This window comes from Chroicocephalus ridibundus, chromosome 7 (assembly GCF_963924245.1).
Source record: "Chroicocephalus ridibundus chromosome 7, bChrRid1.1, whole genome shotgun sequence".
Lineage (NCBI taxonomy): Eukaryota > Metazoa > Chordata > Aves > Charadriiformes > Laridae > Chroicocephalus > Chroicocephalus ridibundus.
Window position 1 is genome coordinate 36601769 of NC_086290.1, and position 20629 is coordinate 36622397.

Here is a 20629-nt window from a genome sequence, read left to right on the forward strand (position 1 = left end):
ATTTTTGACACAATAAAGATGCCAATGTGAGGTAAACTGCTAAAAAAATAAGCTTTTTTTTTTTTTTCCTCTCCTTCAAGCACCAGAGCCTATGGATTTGGATGGCCCCAAGGGAAACGGCTACATCAAGACTGAGTTAATCTCTGTATCTGAAGTGTAAGTTTCCACAGAAATGCTGGATTTCTAGGAAGTGATAATTTTTCAGCTGTAGTTCATGTGTCTTCACAATATTTAACGCATAGCCTCTTTCTCCTTGAGGATATGATCACACCACAGTCATACTGTGCTGTGTCTGAAACACGATTTTAAGTAAAAACCCTAGAAACTGGCAGGTAGTTGTTCTAGCAAATAATTCCTTGAAAAGCAAGTTCATGAAGACTTGTTGGAATGTGGTTAGAATGTAGCTCACTGACTAGTCTTCCCAGTTTTCATTTAAAGCCATGCTGGTTTTGCAAAGCATGGTGCATTTTTCACAGGCTGTCTTCTCCACAAGGGACCTCCCTAGTGGCCCTTCTGGACTCAGAGCCAGACATGGTAGCCCAGCTGTGCCTCACTTCTAGTAAAGGTTTGTCTCCGCTCTCCTCCCTGTATTAGCCACCCTTCCAGGCTCCAGTCTCCAGAAAACCTGCTCCCCATGTCTCCTGAAGAGTTCGATGAGGTGTCTCGGATGGTGGGCTCAGCAGAGATTGATACTGTGGTATGTATCACAAACCAGCCTTTTGCAAGAGGGTTGAGATGGAACTTTTTTTTTGCTTTTTCTCCCCTTCAAACATACATCAGACACATAAGAGAAGCTAACGCTTCAGAACACATCTCTTCAAACGTGTAGGAAAAGCTGGGAATCCAGAGTTAGGCTCAGATTGCTATCACTCGTTCTTTCCACTTGTTTAGAATCATAGAATGGGTTGGGTTGGAAGGGACTTTAAAGATCATCTAGTTCCAGCCCCCTGCCATGGGCAGGGACACCTCCCACTAGACCAGGCTGCTCAAAGCCCTATCCAGCCTGGCCTTGAACACTTCCAGGGATGGGGCATCCACAACCTCCCTGGGCAACCTATTCCAGTGTCTCACCACCCTCACAGTAAAGAATTCCCAAGAGCTGATCTAAATCACCACATTCCCTGCTAAAGAGTCCCTCCCCATCCTTCCTGTAGGCCCCCTTCAGGTACTGGGAGGCCGCTATAAGGTCTCCCCGGAGCCTTCTCTTCTCCAGGCTGAACAACCCCAACTCTTTCAGCCTGTCCTCATAGCAGAGGTGCTCCTCTCATAGGAGAGGTTTGTGGGGCTAGGGGTGAAGAAAAGGAGAGCAAAGCTTCCAGTGTGTATTTTGCAGGGGGAGGACAGGAAGGAGTAATGCTGTAGTCCTTCCTGTGGGGTCTGGGTGGGGAGGGAAGCTAGAGCAGATAGGCAGCTTGGAAGCATTGCCCTGCCCATGGCTGTGAGGTACTGCCTGTTAACTGAGCAGTGTTGTCCTGTTGGGGTGTACTTCAGAAAAAAAAAAAAAAATCCCAATTAAAGCATGGCTTTTTGTTTTCCTCAGGGTAGTTTGATCCTAAAATGTGAATCTGGTGCTATTTGGGGAAGACCCATTTGTGCTGTGCGGTTAGCAAAGACTAGAGCATTAGGGCTTTACTTGGCTTGTTTAATTGACGTGTACTTTTCTTGTTGCAGATGTGTTCAGCATATTCGACTTAAAGGTTGGGCGTCATTAGCACAGCTGATTAGCTTATGCAACCTGCTCTGCAGTCAGTGGCTTGGTGACACGCTCCACTTCAGTTCTTTGGTTTCTCAACCTGAAGGTCCAGTAGCAATTTTTAACTAACGGGAATATAAGCAGCAGTCTGAGCAGCCTTCTCTCGTGTGCTTCTTTTATTTAGAAGTTCTTTGTTAAAGAATTTCCAGTTAGTGAGATATTGTGCCAGAGCGGAGGATAGGAATGAGAGGTCCTCAGCGAAAGTGATGGGAGAAACACGCATTTTTTTCTTTAAGGCAATTAGTTAAATTTAACGTTTAGAACAGTTGGCTGTACATGGAAAGCTTCAAAGTAAAGCTAGTTCTTTTGCAGAGGTTCTGTTCAGAAAGCTTGCACCTTCTGCTTAACTACTTCTGAAGAACTTTCACAACTTTGACTTTTCATCTGCATCACAGAAAGAAGAGAAACACTGCAGGTATATACCGCATGGAATGCACGTGCTGAAGTGTGTCCTGGTTTTATCTTTTCTAAGGGCATGGCATCCTGAGAGAACTTAGCCGAAAGTAGTATCTGCGTTTCATTTTTTCTTGTTTCTTAAGGCAAGGTCTTCTTGTGTGGGATGTTTAGCACAACCTTTCTCATAAAGAGCAATTCTTAGGACACTCTTAAAGTTCCGTTGGCACATGCTGAGCTTGGAACTCAACATGTACAATCGAGACTACAGCCTGTACAGACTGTGGTCATGCTGTCCAGCAGCACACTCTTTGGGCAAAATGAGAACCTACTCCTGAAGAGTACCAAACAGTTGGAGTATGGTTTTACTCATGGTGCTTAATCTACCAAGGTGAGGATCTGGTCACTTATATCTTTTACAATAATACATGCCCCATTTAGGTTATAACAGGTGGAAAGGAACTTCATTTTCTCATGCAGTAGGAATCAGGGCATTTATTTAACTGTTGATTTGAATAGCTAGAAGACCCTACAGGCTTTGATGATGAAGTAGTTTTGCAATTAGGGAGAAGGCGCAGGAAAGTGAAAAAGTTGAATTTATACTGAGTAATGGCTACAGGATATTCAGTCTTTAGTACTTAAAGGATGAAGCTGTGCTTCCGCCAGAGGAGAACAGCTTTGTTTCTCTATGTGTTCGAGGATAATTAACAACTCACAGTTAAGAGTCAAGGTCGTCTTAAGCAGCTGGTCTCTTGTCCAAGGGGCATGTGTTAGTCCAGACTGCCAATTAGCATGCTGCCGAGCAAAGGGACTGCAGAACACTCACGCTGGATCCTGCATGTTCAGGTACAGGACCTGGGCAGCCATCTCTAGGTGGCCCTGCTTGAGCAGGGGGGTGGGCGAGATGACCTCCAGAGGTCCCCTCCGACCTCAACCAGTCTGAGACTCCAGGGCATCTCAACCAAGTGCTGCCCATGCCCAGCGCCTGGCAGGGCAGCAGGGGCCAGCGTGGCTCACAGGGATTGCGGACCTACTTCTCTGCCACTCAGAAATGCTAGATCGAGCAGCTGCTGCTTAGAAAATAAATGACTGGTTCCGTTTATTGTGCTGTGCCCAGGAAGACTGATGTGCCCCCTGCAAAAGCCAGAAAGAAAGAAAATTTAAAGGACCTAGAGCAGGCAATGTACGTATTTAAATAGAAAGCATTGCTAAACTGACTTCTTTTAGGTACCCCAGGTTACTGAGGTTAAAAGTGCTACACAGTATCACAATCGGTGAATTCATGCTTTTATCTGATATGTAGCTGAATCTGTATCTTTATTGTAATACAAAAAAATGAGATAGTTCTTTCTCGAGCTACAGGTTGTACTCATGTTCTATATGCAGCAGTTTGTTTTCTTTACTTTTATACTTCAGTTTATTGACCAGGGTGAAGTTTTCGTGGGAGATGTAGAGCAATGGCCTTATTCAGGGCTTTGCCTTTACGCAGCCGGTAGTTCTAAAAGCAACATTTTTTTTCCTTGATGGAATATTCTTTAGCCATTTTAAGTAAATGGAATGAACTGTCAGTTGACGCTTTTGTCTTTTCTCTTGTCTTTTTGCTACTTCTATTATAAAGACGATGTGTCTGCCAATAGTTTACTGTGTGTCTCATTTTGAACTTGTTTGTGCAACTAAACCATTACAGCTCGGAAGCCTAAGGCAGTGTAGGTGCTTTAAATTCACTGCATTGTTGCGGCTCAGTCTTGCGTTACAAAAAATTATTCTAACAGCCACCTTCTAAGAACTCTGTATTATTGCTTATATCACATCACTGATTATTTTTTTTTTCTTTCCTCGACCAAACTTCAGTTTGTCATTTGAGTTGATCAGTAGGATAACTGAGCCATAGCTAAACGTTGTGAGCTATCAAGCAGGCCCGCTGCTGCGCCCTTTTTCTCTGGGGCTATTAAGTGACACGAGCCCTTGTCTCGCATTTGTCAGGCTTTTATATTAACTACACAGCCAGGAGAATAATAAAAGGAAAGAAACGGCTGGTGAGATGAAGGATAGCGGGAGTGAAGAGTAGGCAAGGGAAAGCTAGAGCTGTTGAGGGCACGTGGCCAAGCCACTTAAGAATCCCAGCATTAATAGAAAGCAACCAGTGAAAGGGCAGAAGTATAGGATTTTTAAAACCAACCAACCAACAAAACAAAGCTGGATCAGATAAACTCATTCTGATTTCTTGTAAGCTTTGCACAGTGGAAATGACCAAAGTTTTCCCAGACAGCCTGAAGGCTTATTTCAACAGCAGCTACATAGATAACCAATAAAAACCACCACCATCATCATCTCAGTATTTCCATTTATTATGCTGTAAAAAGCAACACTATCTGGATTTTATTTCTTAAAATAAATAACTTTCATTTTCAGAACCAGTACAGCTCAAGTTTAGATTCATTCATGGGAAACTGCTAGAAATACATTCATCACTGTCTCTTCCCCACAATACAGAATCTAAAAGTCAAGATCAGCCCAGTCAGTTTACAACGACCAGAATTGTACACTGCCAGTAAGTATAGTCACCGATAGTCCAGCTCTGAAGCAAAAAAAAATCTGGTACAATACATTTTGTTCACAAAGATAGGCTAATTAATGCTAAGACTATCACACTTTCCGAGTACAAAGCATTAAGTTAGCTTAATGATTTTAGGTTGTGATACAGAAGAAACATATATGACAAAAACAAAGGTGTGGGGAAATCCTCTTTGGAGCATAAGGAAGTCAGCATTTGATAAGATAACCAAAAGCCATTTACGGTAAAATCTACATGTCAGTGTCATGAATGATAAACAGCCAAACCAATGTACTGCATATATTTATATTTATAAATAACGCCATGTCTAAGTAGCTGCATCGCTGAATTGGACATTACAAAATAATGCATCTTCTCACAATGAGAAAATACTAAAACTAACCAGCAAAAATGCACTGAAGCTAAGACTGGCTAAAAGCACTCAGTAAGTTTCAGGAAAGCCTTAAATTTAAGGTACAGCCATGATCTTTAATGCTAACTCAGTTAAAATGCCTTCTTTGGGTTTTTTGTAGATACATGGATTATAGAACGTACTTATCTGTTAAAAACGCCAGTTTGAGCACTGCAAGTGTCACTTAAGCTAAATCAGGTATTTTTCTGAGAAGCTAAAGGATATGTTTCCATAGGGAAAAAAATATGGAAGAAGTCAGATTAGCGTTAAGATACAGAATACTAAACTGGAATCCATCTGAAAATATTCCTCTACGCTAAAGTTGACAGATCTGTTACCAGAGAAAATATCTTGGAATTTAGTTCAGAGAAGAGGCCTTGGGCTACTCAGTGACCAGCGTGGCTCAATAAAGAGCCAGAGGCCACTTTGGTTAGCTCTTGATTAGAATTAAGGTGGCTGTGACACAGGACGTGAAAAGAATGAGTTAAAAGCCTTCAGAAAAATAGCTGATCTTCAGGAAAAAAGAAAGAAAAAAAAAGAAAAAAAAAGAGAAGGGGATGGGAAAAAAATGCTGCTTAAGAACAGTAAGATTCTTGAGAAAAAGTGTTTGATAACCATGCCAGCCAGCTTGGAAAGGTGATTTCAGGGCTTTCGACTTTCAGACTCTTGCAAGATTTCACCGTCAGTGAAGTGATGAGTATCAAGCACTTTTCCATGTGGTTTGTCCTCCCGCCAGGGAGGCAGTATGGCATATCGACGAGAGACTGTACAGGAACTCGAGAGGATTTATTCTCAACTGTACTGACCTGCTGGGTCACTCCGGAGAAGTTACTTCTCTCTATGCCTGAGTGTACCCATTTGCAAAAGGAGGATAATGTGGTTCAGATCATCTTTATAAAGTGCTTGGGCCATTCTAGAAAGAATTTGGACATTATTTTGGTAGGACTTTGGTGCCTAAACAGAAAATGTGAACTTTGAGATCTACTAATGACTTGTACACTACGTGCGAGGATAAAAACAGCCACACACACAATTCTCAAGCACAATCTCTTTTTCCACGTGCTAAACAATTCTCGCCTAAAATTCTTGTGCGAAAATTCCTGCCTGTGTCCAACGACTGTGGTGGTTTGTGAAAATCTAACTCTTAACTTTAAGTGACTGCTTACTTCCGAGGTTCTACGCCACAACATTGGCAGAAGCAATTGCCCACGGGATAGGGAACTGTCGTAACATTGTACTTCTGCAAGCGACGAGTATCTGCATCTACGCCTCCCACAATGGGGAACGTGCCGAGCTGGCTTTGGTGGCAGGACAATAAATGCCACCGCTCACCACAAAAGGCATCGCCTACTTGTGCTCCTGATGCCGAACTCCTGTTCTACACCAGCAAAACCCCACCGATGCAGTATCCTGCTCCCTGGTTGATGGTAGTGCAAGAAGAGAACATACCCAAAAATCTGGCTTATCTCCTGCTCTGCTCATGCTTTGATTGGCTCTATGCTCCTTAAAGCTGTTTCACTCCGTCCGTGTTCCTTATTACAAGCCTATATGAAGTCAGATTTACACGCAGTATTTGGTTTAGTACTTTGCCTTTCGCGTACTTCCGTTCCCCTCGCTGGTTCCTGGCGCAACCGCCAAGAACCCCACACGCGAGCCCGAAAGGGGGTTTTGCAGCTCGTCAAGGCTTGCTGTAGTGCAAACACCCCTGCAAGGAACACAACTGCACAGAGTGGAAGCACCCGCTTTCCCCAGTGACGGGGAAGCACTTTAGCAGCTGAACATGGAGAGAGAGGAGGGAGGCGAGACAAAGGGAACTGAAAGAAACGCTTCCAAAACGACAACAAAACCCCCACTAAACGCTGCGTGATGTTACAAGACACATTCCCCTATGCCATTTGGTCAAACAAACCTTAAAACAGATTCCCTGACAAGACTATCTCTAAGAACAAGCCTAGACCATTGACAACTGTCACTCTTTTGATATTTATATTATGTAAACGAGGTTGTGTGGAATTTTTATTTTTTTTTTCCCAAAGATAAGTGCAGATCCTTACGTAACACACCCAGCCTAAATCTACATCAGCATCCTCAGCTTTTGAAAAAAACCTCACTGACGCTCACACCTGACAGTACTCTGGCTCATCCTGGCCATACTGGAAACAGAGGGCTATAGAAACGAAAACGCAGCAGAAAAATTCCTGACCACAGACTAGAGTTCACGTAGAACACAAAAATAAATTAAGTAGTGCACGGTAAAGCCAACAACAGCTAAGTATTTTTACACATCAATTATATGCAGCATGAGGTAATATTGCTCACATTATGGAGGGAGATTCTTAGTTGGTTTTGTTTCGAGAGAGATTGGATTTGTCCTGTGCGTATAGAAACTCCTGTAATATAACACTGAAGTAACAGAGACTTCTGTAAAATATATACCACTATCAGATAGAAACACACACGCTCTTCATTACTTATGTATACCACAATTAAATAGGTAAGTGATTTGATTCTTAGGATCTAGCTGAAGATGATTATAGTAAGCCATCTAGATTTTTATGAACCGTTCGGTTCTCCTTTCCGTTGTTGGAATCCTCTGATGGCGTGTATTGGACCTGATACTCTTGAAGGATTTTAAATACATCATGGTGTCCAAAATGTAAAGCTTCATCCATAGGAGTGTTATTCCACCTGCAAGAAGCAGCACAGCACTTCTAAGATCAGCGCGCCAGTACAGAGCCAAAAGCACCAAACACGTAGCTCTTTACAAACTGCTGATAATTCAGCTCGCAGACCACACCAAGTTCAGTAACTGTGAAAATGCTTCGCGAGTTGAGCATAACCTTTTCAGTAACGGTTTTAATGGTTCGCCATTTCTTATTCCTGCTGGCTCTGCAGAACCTACAGAGAACCGGGAGGACCCTGTTCCTTCTGCCTCCTCGTACCAGCTCAACGGGGCATCTTATTTGACAGAGAACCTCTCCTCACGGGGGCTTGAGAGATGCCCTTACAGCATCTCTCCTCCAAACCCGCAATAAACCCACTCACCTGTCTTTGGGGAAAGGATTCACTTTGCACGCTTCCAGTAGAAACTTCACAACGTCCACGTGTCCTATAAGAAAAGCAGGATAGTGAGTGTACATTTTTTTATATATATATCTATGCATATATGCACAAGTTTTTGAAAAGCAGGTATGCACGTATAGAGAGTGACGATACTGTAAGGAAAACTGACCACACTCCATTAACGGAGAGCAAATCCCCTAGGAGGAGACGTTACCTTCTGCCGCTGCTACGTGCAGGGCTGTTCGGGAGTCATAGTCTCTCTGTTCCATATCCATTCCTGACAGAGCAAATCTAAAAATAAAAAGAAAAAACAAAACAAAACAAAAAACAACCCCCCCCATGGTTACAGAGAAGTCTTACACAATTAGAACAAGTTACAAAACTAGCACGGAACAAATACCCTGATGTCAAAACGATGAAACATCTGCTGCAAGAGGACAGAAACCGTATCAAGAGCACATCGTGCCTTCAGGTATAACGAACGGGGCCCTTACTGCTTGGGCTCGAAAAATAAGGTAGGGGCTTAATTTTCCCTCTCTGATCTCTAGGTGGTATAAAGAAAAATAAAACAAAAATGTCTTCGCAGGGTTCCTAACAGTCAACATCGCCCATTTAAAAAAAAAACAAAACATCTAACAGGGACAAGCTAAGTCATAGAAGGCAAAGTAAATCCATGCCAGCTGAGGAAACCCAGGAAGGGCTCCCAAGTCCGCAAATCCCCGACAGCGTCACAATACTGGGGGAGTCCTTTCATCACACGACGGTGCTCCGGGACAGCAGAGCCAAACCATACACATTTTTCCGGCAACTAACTATATTCAGGTATATTCTAGCCACATCAATATGCTTAGTCTCTTATTACTATATGTGTTGCCAGATTCCACTCCGGACTTAGAAAGCAAATCTACATTTCCCAACCTCTCCAACAACGGCGTGCACTTCCCAGCCTGACTTTTTGTGGCAGTTTCAGAGCTGAATTATAAAGCGGGCTAGAGTACAGCGAGGATCTTCTACCATCACTATAGGTTAAGGACATTTATTTCAGTACAATGCAAAGAAAGGGAAAACAACGGGATTTCAGGATAGCGTGAGGGTACCTTTTGGATGGTTAGGTGTGGGGGGTTTTTTTGTTTGGGGTTTTTTTTGGGGGGTCAACACATTCAGTCTCCAGTGCAGCTCAGGTGTCCCCAACACGGACACGGAGCATATTCATAAACAAACAACAGCAGGTACCACACAAGCAGCTTTCCTATTCCCAACCCCGCACTGGGGGTTTTTTGGGTTTGTTTTTTTGCGCCCACCCCCCCATTTTTTTTTTTTTTTTTTATTTTTTTTTTTTTTTTTACCTTCGGAGCGCAGACACATCCCCCGTGTAGGCAGCAAACAGCAGATTTATCACAGACTTCACCTACAGAGAGAGATGAAGGCTGGTTTATTTAGCTTCTTTTCTCAAAAAGAAAACAAAAGGAAAACCCAGAAAAGCCCTGCGTGGCCAGGGCCAGCGGGTCCAGTGCTTGTGAACCTGTTAATTTTATCTCCTTCCTGGCCACATTTTGCAGTACAGTCTAAGACACTGGAAGAATTCCTTCCAGCTTGCTTTGCTACCAGTACTTGTATGACTTCAACTTTGGAAAGACAGACAAAGACAGTCAGAGAGTCATAAAATGCACATTTCTATTCTACTGTGGTAAAAAAAAATATATATATTAAAAAAAGGAGCCTTGCTGTATGCACAAACCATATTTCTCTCTTTGATTGCCCAGTGATACCGAGCATTGAATTACAAGACAGCATCACTTTGCACAATTCAAAAACAATAAATACCTCGTAAGACAAATTCATTCTGGAAAAGTAAGAGGGTTTGGGGGGGTGTGTGATTTTGTTGGGTATTTTCGTTTTTATGGATTTTTTTTTTTTTTTTAATTAAGGACACTCATAACACTAAGAGATACCCACGTTGGCAGAAGAGAAGAAACAGTACTGGTTTTGCTTTGTATCAAAGATTTTCCTTGCGTACATCTAATACAGAGGCTTTCTTCAAATAAACAATTTTAAGCAATTCTATCCCATAATGAACACTAGAAGAAAAGCAAGGTTTCAAGGCAGACAAAAGTAGGATCTTTTTAGGTCAAACAACACTGGTAAAGTCTCCAGCAAGTAGCGCTTTTCTCAGCTGCATTAACGAGTAAGAAACCATACTGTTAGGCTACCAACTTCGTCCCACGCATATTTTTAACCACGTCCTGACTATAACCACTCTTAAAGTTTTAACAAGAGCCAAAAATGACAAGATGGATGGCTTTAAGCATCCCACCTCAGCTTTCTTTCACAAACTGATACGGCCGCTTCCAGGCACCATTTCACAGCATTTTCCAGCAAACTTTCTAAATGCCGCGTGGGTTTTTGAGTCTACAAAGTTCTGTCGCTGCTACCAGCCAAGGAACAGAGATAAAACTGATGCCGCATTGACCTTCCTCAAGGAGGAGGAGAAGAAACCAACAAACAAACAAACAAAAAAAAGTCACCGCCCACAAGCCAAGTCTCCCACAGATTTCTGCAAGAACACCGGCATATTTTCACAGGGCCACAGATGAGCCAACATCTGCGTGTCTCATAAACTAAAGTAGTGGAATTGCTTGTTATTTTTTACACCTCAAATATGCGCTGACGCAAAGAGCGGCTGAAGCAAAAGGAGACAGAGCCTGGATGGAAAGGGAGCCACGCTCCTTAACTCCAGCATCCACAAGCTCCTGCGGCTCCTCTTCAGCTTGCACCAAGAGGCTCATGAGGAGCCTTGCACAGCAGGCGCGGGACCTGCTCGTCTCCATCCCCTCTCAGGAGGCTCAGCTTTCACCCCCCAGGCTGCTTCTAAACCACATCGGCACCGACAGCTGGGCCCCTGGGCACCCGGCACTGAGCCCAAAGCACCTGAGCCACCTTTAACTGTGCCAAACTTGGCACTGGAACAGGTTGCCCAGGGAAGCTGTGGATGCCCCATCCCTGGAAGTGTCCAAGGCCAGGCTGGATGGGGCTTTGAGCAGCCTGGTCTAGCGGGAGGTGTCCCTGCCCAGGGCAGGGGGGTGGAACTGGGTGATCTTTAGGGTCCCCTCCAACCTGAACCGTTCTGTGTGATTCTGTGATCATTTCCCAGGCCCTCCTCACAAGCACTACAGAGGATAGACCTGAAGTCATTCTGTTCCTCCCACAAAGATTTTTTTTGTTTAAAGCTTCTGGGGGAAAAAAAAACACACACAAAACACCAACCCACAGAAAACCCCCTAAAAAAAAAAAAAACCACCAGTGACCAAGAATGCTACAGCCCATCAGTACGGGCTTTGCTCTGGATACAGAGCCAGCCAGCCTTGGCTGAGCCCACCCACCCCCAAAGCCCTTTTTCTCCCCCCCACACCCCGCAGCCCGGCTCAACCCCCTCGCAGCCCCCGGCCCCGCACACAGGGCCAGGACCGCGAGAAGGAGCATCCCACAGGGATGCTGCGTCTCATGGTTTCTGCAGCTGTCGAGGAGGCAGAGACTCGCCCCACCAAGGCCAGTTAAGGGCAGCCAACAGCCCAGAGTGCTCTCACTGGGCTTTCAATAGACAACATCCCAGTCACACCAAAATATCAAAGCCTCCTAAAAAGAATGCACATCTTTTATAGATACTGGGCTGCAGACTGTATTTAAACACAGGCATGAAAGGGGAATTTAGTTTGATAAACTCCGAGTTTCCATCAAGGTGATTCGGGAGTTTTCCTTGCTGCGAGAAGAGATGAGCATCGCTCCGCCGCTGGTGCCCCGCGGGCAGAGCCGGCGGGTGGCACTCGCACAGCTGAGGTCCTGCAGGTGCCGAGCACCCTCCCCTGCTCGGCATCTAGGACGAACAAAGGACACCCTGTCTTTCATAAAAACCACTTCAGAGGTAACCCATCATTTTGGCTGGGCTGCTTCATGTTTCAGGGAAATGCAAATGTGTATTAAAATAATGAAATAAAAATAACACACATTCCTCTCTCACAAAAAATGACTTTCCAAATGCAGCCAGGGCCAAGAATCTCTCTGGGTTCAGCTGAGCACTTTGTTAAGAAGCCATTTTCATTTTCTATAACGATGTGACAAAATGTAATTTGGGGATTCCTGAGGCTTTCTAACACAATAACCTTAGGCCGTGTCTCTCAGCAATCTGGGAGAGGTTAAAGCCGCTCCTTTCTTAGTGTAAGTAACATAAAATCCAAGGTTGCATTATTACAAAACTGATCTTCTTGACAGATCAAAACAGAAAAAAAAAAAACAAAAACAACTTTAAGTCCGGACAGAAGAGAAATAAACTCTGCTTCTTTAGTTCAGAAGAAGGAAATTTGAGAGGAAATACGACTGCTGCCTACGTAACAGTAAAGGTAATGGGATACACAAAGCAGGAGAAAAACATGTTTAGCAGGACAATGATTAGCAGAATAATTACCCAAAACTGGTCAGGAATGAACTCAAGCTGGAAAAAAGCGGACAAGAGCGGAGCCATCACAGCTGAAACAACCCCCTCTAGCTGCAACCTGCCCCCGTTTCCCGTGAGGCTTTAATGATCCTACCGATGAACTAGGCTGTGTCTGCTGTCAACGGAACACACCTCGACTGCGACTTCACCCTGCTCTACCAGCAGCAAAGTCCAGGCCAAAAAAGGAACAGATTTTGTAAGGTGCGAGATAAAATTGCTCAAAAGGCAGCCATAAACAACAAAGATGGACATAAAAAGTTCATTCGAGAATAAAATTCAAAAAATCTGCAAATAGAAAATACCTTTTGAATTCCAAGTAAGAATACACAGTTCCCACAAGCACGCTCTGGAACATCCCTTAGTTTTCAAGAGGCTGTTAATTTAAGTGGCATATATATTAAACCATCATGTAAGGGGTTATCATTGCAACAATAAAAAAAAAAAAAATCAAGCACAATCAAGGCTTCAAAAACTCAAGTGAAAATTCTCTACCCCCAAACTCACAGCTTACCAGCCTGAAATAACAGGCCCACGGCGAAAATCTAGAGCCAAAGAAACGCTGAAGTGGGAGCGGCAAACATAAATGTGGGGTTTTTAAGTGTAGGTGAGAAAAAAAAAAAATAGTGAAGACGACAGATGAGCTGTATCCACTCTAAGTAGGGCACAAGGGACAAGGCAACTAATTTAAGTGTTTAGAGACTGTCACTGAGTTCCTCACCGAGTGATTCATTATCTTCTATATGCCACGTTCAGTACTGGTGTTTCTGTTACCTGCACTGAGGAACATAATTTTCCCCTTGTCGTGGTTTGGGCCAGGCTGGCCAAGGACAAGATGACAGATGCTCTCCCCCACCTCTCACTCCAAGGAGGAGGAGAAGAGAGCATCTGTTTACCTTCAATCCGACAACCATGAATTACCTTTTTCTACCGCACAGGATTCTTTAACTATGGGAATTTAATAAAAGGAGAAAGGATGGAGCCTTCACTATAAAGTTGGATCAAACATTACCGTACAGCAGTACCAAACCCAGAGAGAAGACTGTTCCACCTTTTGTCACATGGGAGATAAAACCTGCATGCACCGGGCCGGACGAACCTAACAGCTCCCTTGTCATTGCGCCAGAAATACCGAGCACTGCTCATTTAGCTATGACGAAACCCTCTTTGTACACAAACACTTTTCCCGAGTGCTGGATATAATCCTTATTATCCAGGTGGTGAAACCAGCAAGGAAAGGTCCTTTAGGAATATTTCTGTCACCCAACATTAAAGATCAGAAGTCCCAGACCGCACACCTTGTATTTTCACCTTCAGGTTAGGTATTAGAGATCTCGGGCTCAACTGGATGGAGTTACAACCGGCTCAGTCTAGTGCTGGTGAGGGTCCTGCTTCACGTTAGAGGTGGCCATGACCTCCAAAGGTCCTTTCCAACTAACCGTTCTGCGAGTCTGTGGGTAAGAACGGGAGCAGCACAAGAAAGAAAAATCAAGACTGTTGGTGCTGAAGAACTGCACAGAGCTCAAGTCAAAGGAAGGAAGCACTCGGAGTTCGGAGCAGCAGGAAGTCACATGGCTGCAGTAGATATTTTGGATAAACACATGGGGCCAAAAGGAAAAAACACCAACCCAAAACCCTGACAGCACAAACCGAGTGAGATACGGCATTGAAAGCCACAAAGGAAAGCTAAGCGTTAAAGTGACTCCTAGTCCAAAGCCTTCACATTGCAATTATTTTAGCCGTGCTAGAAGTTTCGATCGTTCAAGAGGCAGGATTCAGGTGTGAAGCCAACTGCACACGAATGGAGGAGGAGCAGCAAAAACAAGGGGGCTGTCTCAGTGTGTCAGGGAGCACGTGCCCAGCGCACAGCAAGTACACTGCTGCCCCCCGTTTCTCTGTAACACGCGTTGTCAAAGTACTTTGGTAAGACATTACAGTTTGGGGGTTGGTTGGGTTTTTTTGGGGGTGTTTTTGTTTTTTTTTTCCCCAGTTTCTCAAGTGTACCAACCTGAAAAATGTAATGAAAAAATAAGTTCAACTTCAGTATTAATATGCTTATTGCAAGTGAAATTTCAACCCATCTGATTGATCTGAAAGGCTCGACTGGTACGTGGGAACAGCCTTGGCAGAGTATGTGTAACAGAATAGTCTTTCCTAGTTGAGCTGCACACCCAAACCCAGCCCACACAAAAAGACTTATTTAAACAGTCTTAGTCTCATGACGGTTAATAGCAAATCTCTGTACAAGACAGACGAAAACCACTTTTCCCTTAACACAGACCGGTTTGGAGGATTTATTTATTATTTATTTTTAACATAGAAGAACAGCATGTGTATGGCTGCCTAGCTCTAATGCCATCAACAGAAGATCTCTCCAAACGCTTCGCAGAGCGCAAGCTGCTATCGTTACCGGCTCTAAGACGGGAAACCGAGGCCCAGAGATGGAACTGAACTGCTACAGTCTCCCAGAGCGACCTGGCACCTTCTGCCCACCGCCTCACACGCTTCAGCGTTATTACAAAACCACCAAACCTCAAGCAGGAACCAAACCCAACCAGCTGGCCGGACCAGCCCCCCATCCTCTGTCCCTGCCCGTCCTGCTCCAATACCGCCGCGGTGACTCCGGCACAGCAGGGAGAGCCTCTGCTCTGGGCTCCGCTTGGGTCAGGAGAGAAAAGCCAAACAGCTGCACACGCAAAGAAAACAAATCCTTTAGGAAAAAAAAATTAATTTAGCTCAGAGCTGGATTAATTCCATGAGAAGCTCTTAGCTAAAAAGGTCACTGAATCTGGATTTTCATTTCCTACTGTGTCCTGCTTCCTGAGAGCACTGCCCTCCAATTTCTTTGAAGATACTACAGAATTTACAGTTTAAAAAAAAAAATAATATTACTTCCAACTCTACTGTTTCTGCAGGTGGCTGAGGAATACAGTCAAGCACAAGAGTTTGAAATGGTGCTGCTAAAGGCAATACAAACAAGGATAAACAAACAAACTCCCCTAATCTTTCTGGTGCTCTTTACATGATATTTAGGGACAATGCCACTGGTTAGCCTTCAAAAAAGATATTCAAAATATTGGGGAAAAAAGGTTGTTTGAATGCATATTGTTTCTCAAGAACTTCGCTATACCTGAACTTTGCTAGGCACCAGACTCACTGTGCTGACAGGAGACTTTCAAATACAACAAGGAGCAGGGGGGAAGAAAAAAAAAAAGACATAGCAGAGCTAGTTGAGAAAAAACAGACACCACTCTCTTCTCTCAGGTCTCATTTTTTGTGCTTAAAATGGGACGCGATGTTTCCTTTTGGGAACCCTGCCCTTCTGGCCAACCGGCTTGAAGAACAAAGTTTTAACCGTTCCCCCAGATAACGCAGTGGCGTGGAGGTAAATCAGGGTACAAATTTCACCTCTTGCAGCTCGGGACGTCCCTAACGACAAGCAGCTGGCATACGGAGCCAGCTCCCGATGCACGAGATCTCAGAGTGGGTCCCAGATAAGCGAGACTCTTGGTTCATGACACCCCACCACCCATTTGTCTCCTGAAAAATGCTCCCAGCTGCGGGAGAGATGCCCTGAAACGGGACTAAAGCTCTGCTGCTCTTTACCAGTGCAGAACGCACCAAAGCAACGAGAGCGACGTCTCTGGAAGTGTCGCTGAGATACAGTTCTCCACACCACTGAAAGCACCTACCGCTGCGGCACAGTTAATCTGCATTTACGATACCTTGGCTGTCTTCCTTTGGCACCTGCACCAACAGCCGGGGATGACGCAGCGCAATTCCCCTATTTAATACGAAAAAAAGTCTGACAGATGTTCTTTCAAAACCGCGGATCCCAGCAACGCACTGTTACGGCCAGGAAAAAGACGAGAGCGCAAAGTGGGGGGTGATTTCTCTCCCGCGGGGTCTCTCCTCACCCCGCCGAAGGCCACCCCTGTTTGGCAGCAAAGGTCCCGCTCGCCAAGAGATGCCCCGGCCATGGGCTGCCACTGTACCCATTGTTAACAGCACACGGCAGCGCTAATCCAGCTCAGCGCTGGATTAACACCGAAACGCAAAAAATAGATTTTTAAGCTGCCTAAGGTGAGTGTTTGTCTAGTGAACAGGGATTAACATTTCATACTGGGAAGAGACCGACTACTATAAAGTCTTCCTGTTCTCCTGACCTTTGCAAACAGCCACGTACGGACAAGTAATGCGGGAGCAAAGAGTTTACATAACTCTTTAATAAGAGGGACTGCACAAGGTCATAAAAGCTCCAAAATCAACATAAATTTGATTCACAGTACCGCGATTCTGCCCCTTTTCCTAAAGCTGGTCCCATGGTGAGGGTCCTCTGAGTACCTAGCGAAAGCAATCCATTCTTCCCGCTCGCCGGCTCATTTTATCAGTGGAATAAAATTCCTGAAATCTAAAAGATGACAATATAAATTCTGAAACAGCAGTGGTGACCTACTGAAAAAAAAAAAAAAAAACAAAAACAAAACAAAACAACCAACACCAAACCCAACAAAAAACCCCCCCACAAACACAACAAAAACAACCACCAGAAAAAAGGGAATCTAAAGCACAAGTTAAATGATTCGGTCACCCAGTTTTTACACACCAAATTGGTATTTCAGCTATGCTGAAGCACAGCGTATAGATGACTTTCTCCCTGCATGTAAGGTTTCAAATTAAAATTCAGCAAACACCTGCTCAAAATTAATTTTGAAGCTTCAACTCCAAAGTTAAACCTGGAATGCAAGCAGTCCCTAAAAGGACAAAAATAAACCAGAGACTAATCTCTGAGAGGAACACACGTGCCTGTACATTTTGACACTAGACAGGAATGACTATTTTAAAAAATTGGCTATTTTTATATTTACAACTATTTTGCCATGAACTGGAATCTGCTCTCCAGGGCCTGCTGACAAGGATCATGTGGAAAAAAAAAAAATCACTGTTCAAGTCCAAAAGAGAGCCACAGGTTTCCCTAAAAATACCATTCCTCAATATGAAATTAAGCGGTATTTTGTAAGGAAAGCAACGTCAATTGAAAGTCAGTATCTTTGCAACTGAGCTTCTGCTTTGTTTCCCCTGAAATAAAAAGTGAAAGTTATTACCCAAGGGTTAGTAAAACATTTACTTTGAAAAGTAAAAACTAATACTGAACTGTAAACAAATATCCAACCGAAACAATAGGGGTGTGTCAAAAGCACTGAAGTATTTCTCCGTTGTCCCACTGGAGTTTCTCACAGCTTTTAAAACTGCTGGTTTTCAGTCTGGCACAGACAGGCCTCCGTGACCCCCAGCGGTACCTGAAGGACCGAGACGGGTGTTCCGATGCCCACGGTGCCGGCGCTGGAGAAGCTGGAGAAGCGCACGCGTGCCACCCCTCCCGCCTGACACGGAAAACCAACAGTTACATAAGAAAACGTAATTTCTCAAAATAACTTAGTGAAGCGTGCAAAAAAATAAGGCTTCTGGCTCAACTATGAGCAATCAACAGGCCACACCTTCCCCATCAGCAACCCAACGCCAGCTGCCTCCAGCAGGGCCTCTGCCCCGGCTTCAGGCGAACACAAGGCTCACAAAAAGTTCAGAAAGTTAGAACTCCTTGGGAAAGTCGCTGTTCCCACTGTACTATAAAAGATTAGAGGATATGTGAATAAATAAATGCATGCGCTCACACACCCTGAAGACCCAGAGAAGTATTTGAAAAAGCAAACGCAAGGCTAACTGTTCCATAAAACTTTCATTTCTTCTTCAAGACTCTCTCTCCCACCTCTTCAGCCTATTTTCTGCACTACTGATCCTTGTCTCCTCAGGTAATTTGAAGAAAGTGCAAAAATAACTCTAGAATCTGCAAGTATTTGCTCTTCCGTGTTTTGAAACTAACACGGGAAGTAAGATTTTGTCAATTTTTTTCTCCAATCCGTTTTTAACACACCAACTACCATTTCTTTTCCTCTAGATGGTGCAAGCTCCTCGTTACGGCGCGGGAGGGAGGATGATACCCAGCTCCTTTAGTTTTACGAGCTGTGGGTGCAGCGTTTATTTTTGGAGTCACGGCTGCAACAGTGACTTTCAAAAGCTGCTGCCGGGGAGTTTATTTTTTGGAGCCTCCCCGGTGGAATGAACTTGAAATGCCGCTTGCACGGCAGTGATTTCGCGTAGCTTGTGCTGTTGGTCAAAAACTAACAGACTCATAAAGCACTTATTTATTCCTCAGTACCTGCCTCACAGTTTTCAGCAGCCATGTTCAAACACAATTCCTGCGTATACCGAAAGCCAGACTGCAGCCCCACAACAGGCTGTATTTGGCACATACACGTACCCAAAGCAGCTTTAAAACAACTGTTCTGCTATAGCTGCGAAAACCTCAGGTGAGCCAGTTACTTACCCAGGCTGAGAGAGGAGCTTCTCGGCCTGCCCTCGGCCGTACCAGGTGGCAATACGGTACTAACACCTTCCCGCCTGCAGTCACGCTGACGAGTTAATCGCATTTATGACCACAGCCCAGACCTGCTCCAGTGCTCTGTAACCCACACACAGACCCTTACCGCATCCGATTACACAGAAACGCAAGGACTGGGTTATTTTAGGTATTCTCGCTGCTTATTCATTAATCTGTACTTTATTAAAAATGCTACAAACATGCTGGACAATTTTTCACTTTAAACGTGTTTTTTTTTTGAGCTTTAAATTATTGATGTAACTACAGATTAGGATGGCAGCTGTCCGCAGCTGCTAAGAGGAGCTGGATCCGCTATGAGAAAGTAATTGCTGCTCAATTAGGAATCCACAAGTAAGCGTATGACAGGGAAAGGCAAGGGCAGCCCCCCCAAGGGCTAGCACTGTGGCTACTGCCATCCCCTCAGCATCAGACGGCACTTCGGACCCAGACAGAAGGAAAGTGGGAAGAGTTACGAGACAGGCGTGACTGCTAACAAACAGATCAAATTCAGCAGGAAAAGTTACGCAATCCTGAGATTTTAATTTCTTTAAATTGTATAATCAAGCTGCTCAAAATCCTAGCATGCTTTTAAACGTCCTCTTTTCATAATTTAACTTTTTAAGTTGCTTCAAATCCAAATCCGATCTTTTAGAATAAAGCTGGTCATTTCTTCTGCTGACTTCGTACACGTTTAAATTAGCAGGTGGATATTTGACAGAACAATTCTACAGTCCTACAAATGTCCCTTTAGAAGTCTGAAACCAGCAAAGAGTTTTGACAAGGTTCGATTCAGACTCCGAAGCACTAACCTACAAACAAGCTTGCCCTGGTAGCTCAAGCTTAGTAACTGCCACAGAAGCCATGCACGTAGACGAATATAAGAAACATCTAATTAAACCAAATATACACATTGAAGATTTCTCAATGCCGGGGTGGGGGTGGTGGGAATCATAAACCCCTTCCTTCACCCTGAGAACAACTGTCAGCCTCCTCCACTGGATAACTTATAGGCTAGAGTCGCCAAAGGGAAAGGGCAGCCTTCCTGGAGGTGAAGGCTGAGAAGAGATGGTTTCTCTCTCTCTCTCGTCCTCATCTACTAGTTTCAAATGGATTTCTGCCATTCACGTTTGCAGCTACAAGAGACGTACTAAACCAGAATTCGCCTCTTCCAATCCCAACTTCTTGCTCTTAAGACAATCATCAAGTGGACACACAATTCTGGAAAAAGTCTGTCTCGCTGGAATTCCTCACAGAAACATCTCTTTACCTGTGAAAAGGTTAATTCATCTCAAATACTGACAGGCAGGAGATGCAAGCTCTTCAAGGAGTTAAAAAAAATCCTTTATGCATATGGAAAACAAAAAAGCTAAAGTCATAGATAGGACTGAGCTCAGTTGTGCAACTAATTCAGCCCACTGCATGCTCAGACATTACTGAGTTTCATTCGTCTGATTTTTAAATAATAAATGAGAGTTAGCATCTTGTAAATGAAATTTAGAATACTACATATTTCCAATATACTTTGTGAG

The 20629-nt window shown here is 44.0% G+C and overlaps 2 protein-coding genes across 3 annotated transcripts in view; one reads left to right on the top strand and one right to left on the bottom strand.

Moving 5' to 3' along the window:
• Positions 1-3714, top strand: part of STAT1 (signal transducer and activator of transcription 1) — a 28078-nt gene extending 24364 nt beyond the window's left edge. For both annotated transcript variants that reach the window (XM_063340402.1, XM_063340401.1), the window contains exons 22-24: positions 81-156; positions 595-697; positions 1672-3714. In XM_063340402.1, the coding sequence (XP_063196472.1) occupies positions 81-156; positions 595-697; positions 1672-1695 (203 nt within the window). In that variant the 3' untranslated portion in view covers positions 1696-3714. The remainder of the gene's footprint in view (positions 1-80; positions 157-594; positions 698-1671) is intronic.
• Positions 3715-4473: 759 nt separating this feature from the next.
• The window catches only part of GLS (glutaminase), a 68493-nt gene continuing 52337 nt past the window's right edge, over positions 4474-20629 (bottom strand). The window contains exons 15-18 of the mRNA XM_063340404.1: positions 9522-9583; positions 8390-8466; positions 8158-8221; positions 4474-7800 (exon numbers count right to left, since the gene is read on the bottom strand). Of these exons, the coding sequence (XP_063196474.1) occupies positions 7644-7800; positions 8158-8221; positions 8390-8466; positions 9522-9583 (360 nt within the window). The 3' untranslated portion in view covers positions 4474-7643. The remainder of the gene's footprint in view (positions 7801-8157; positions 8222-8389; positions 8467-9521; positions 9584-20629) is intronic.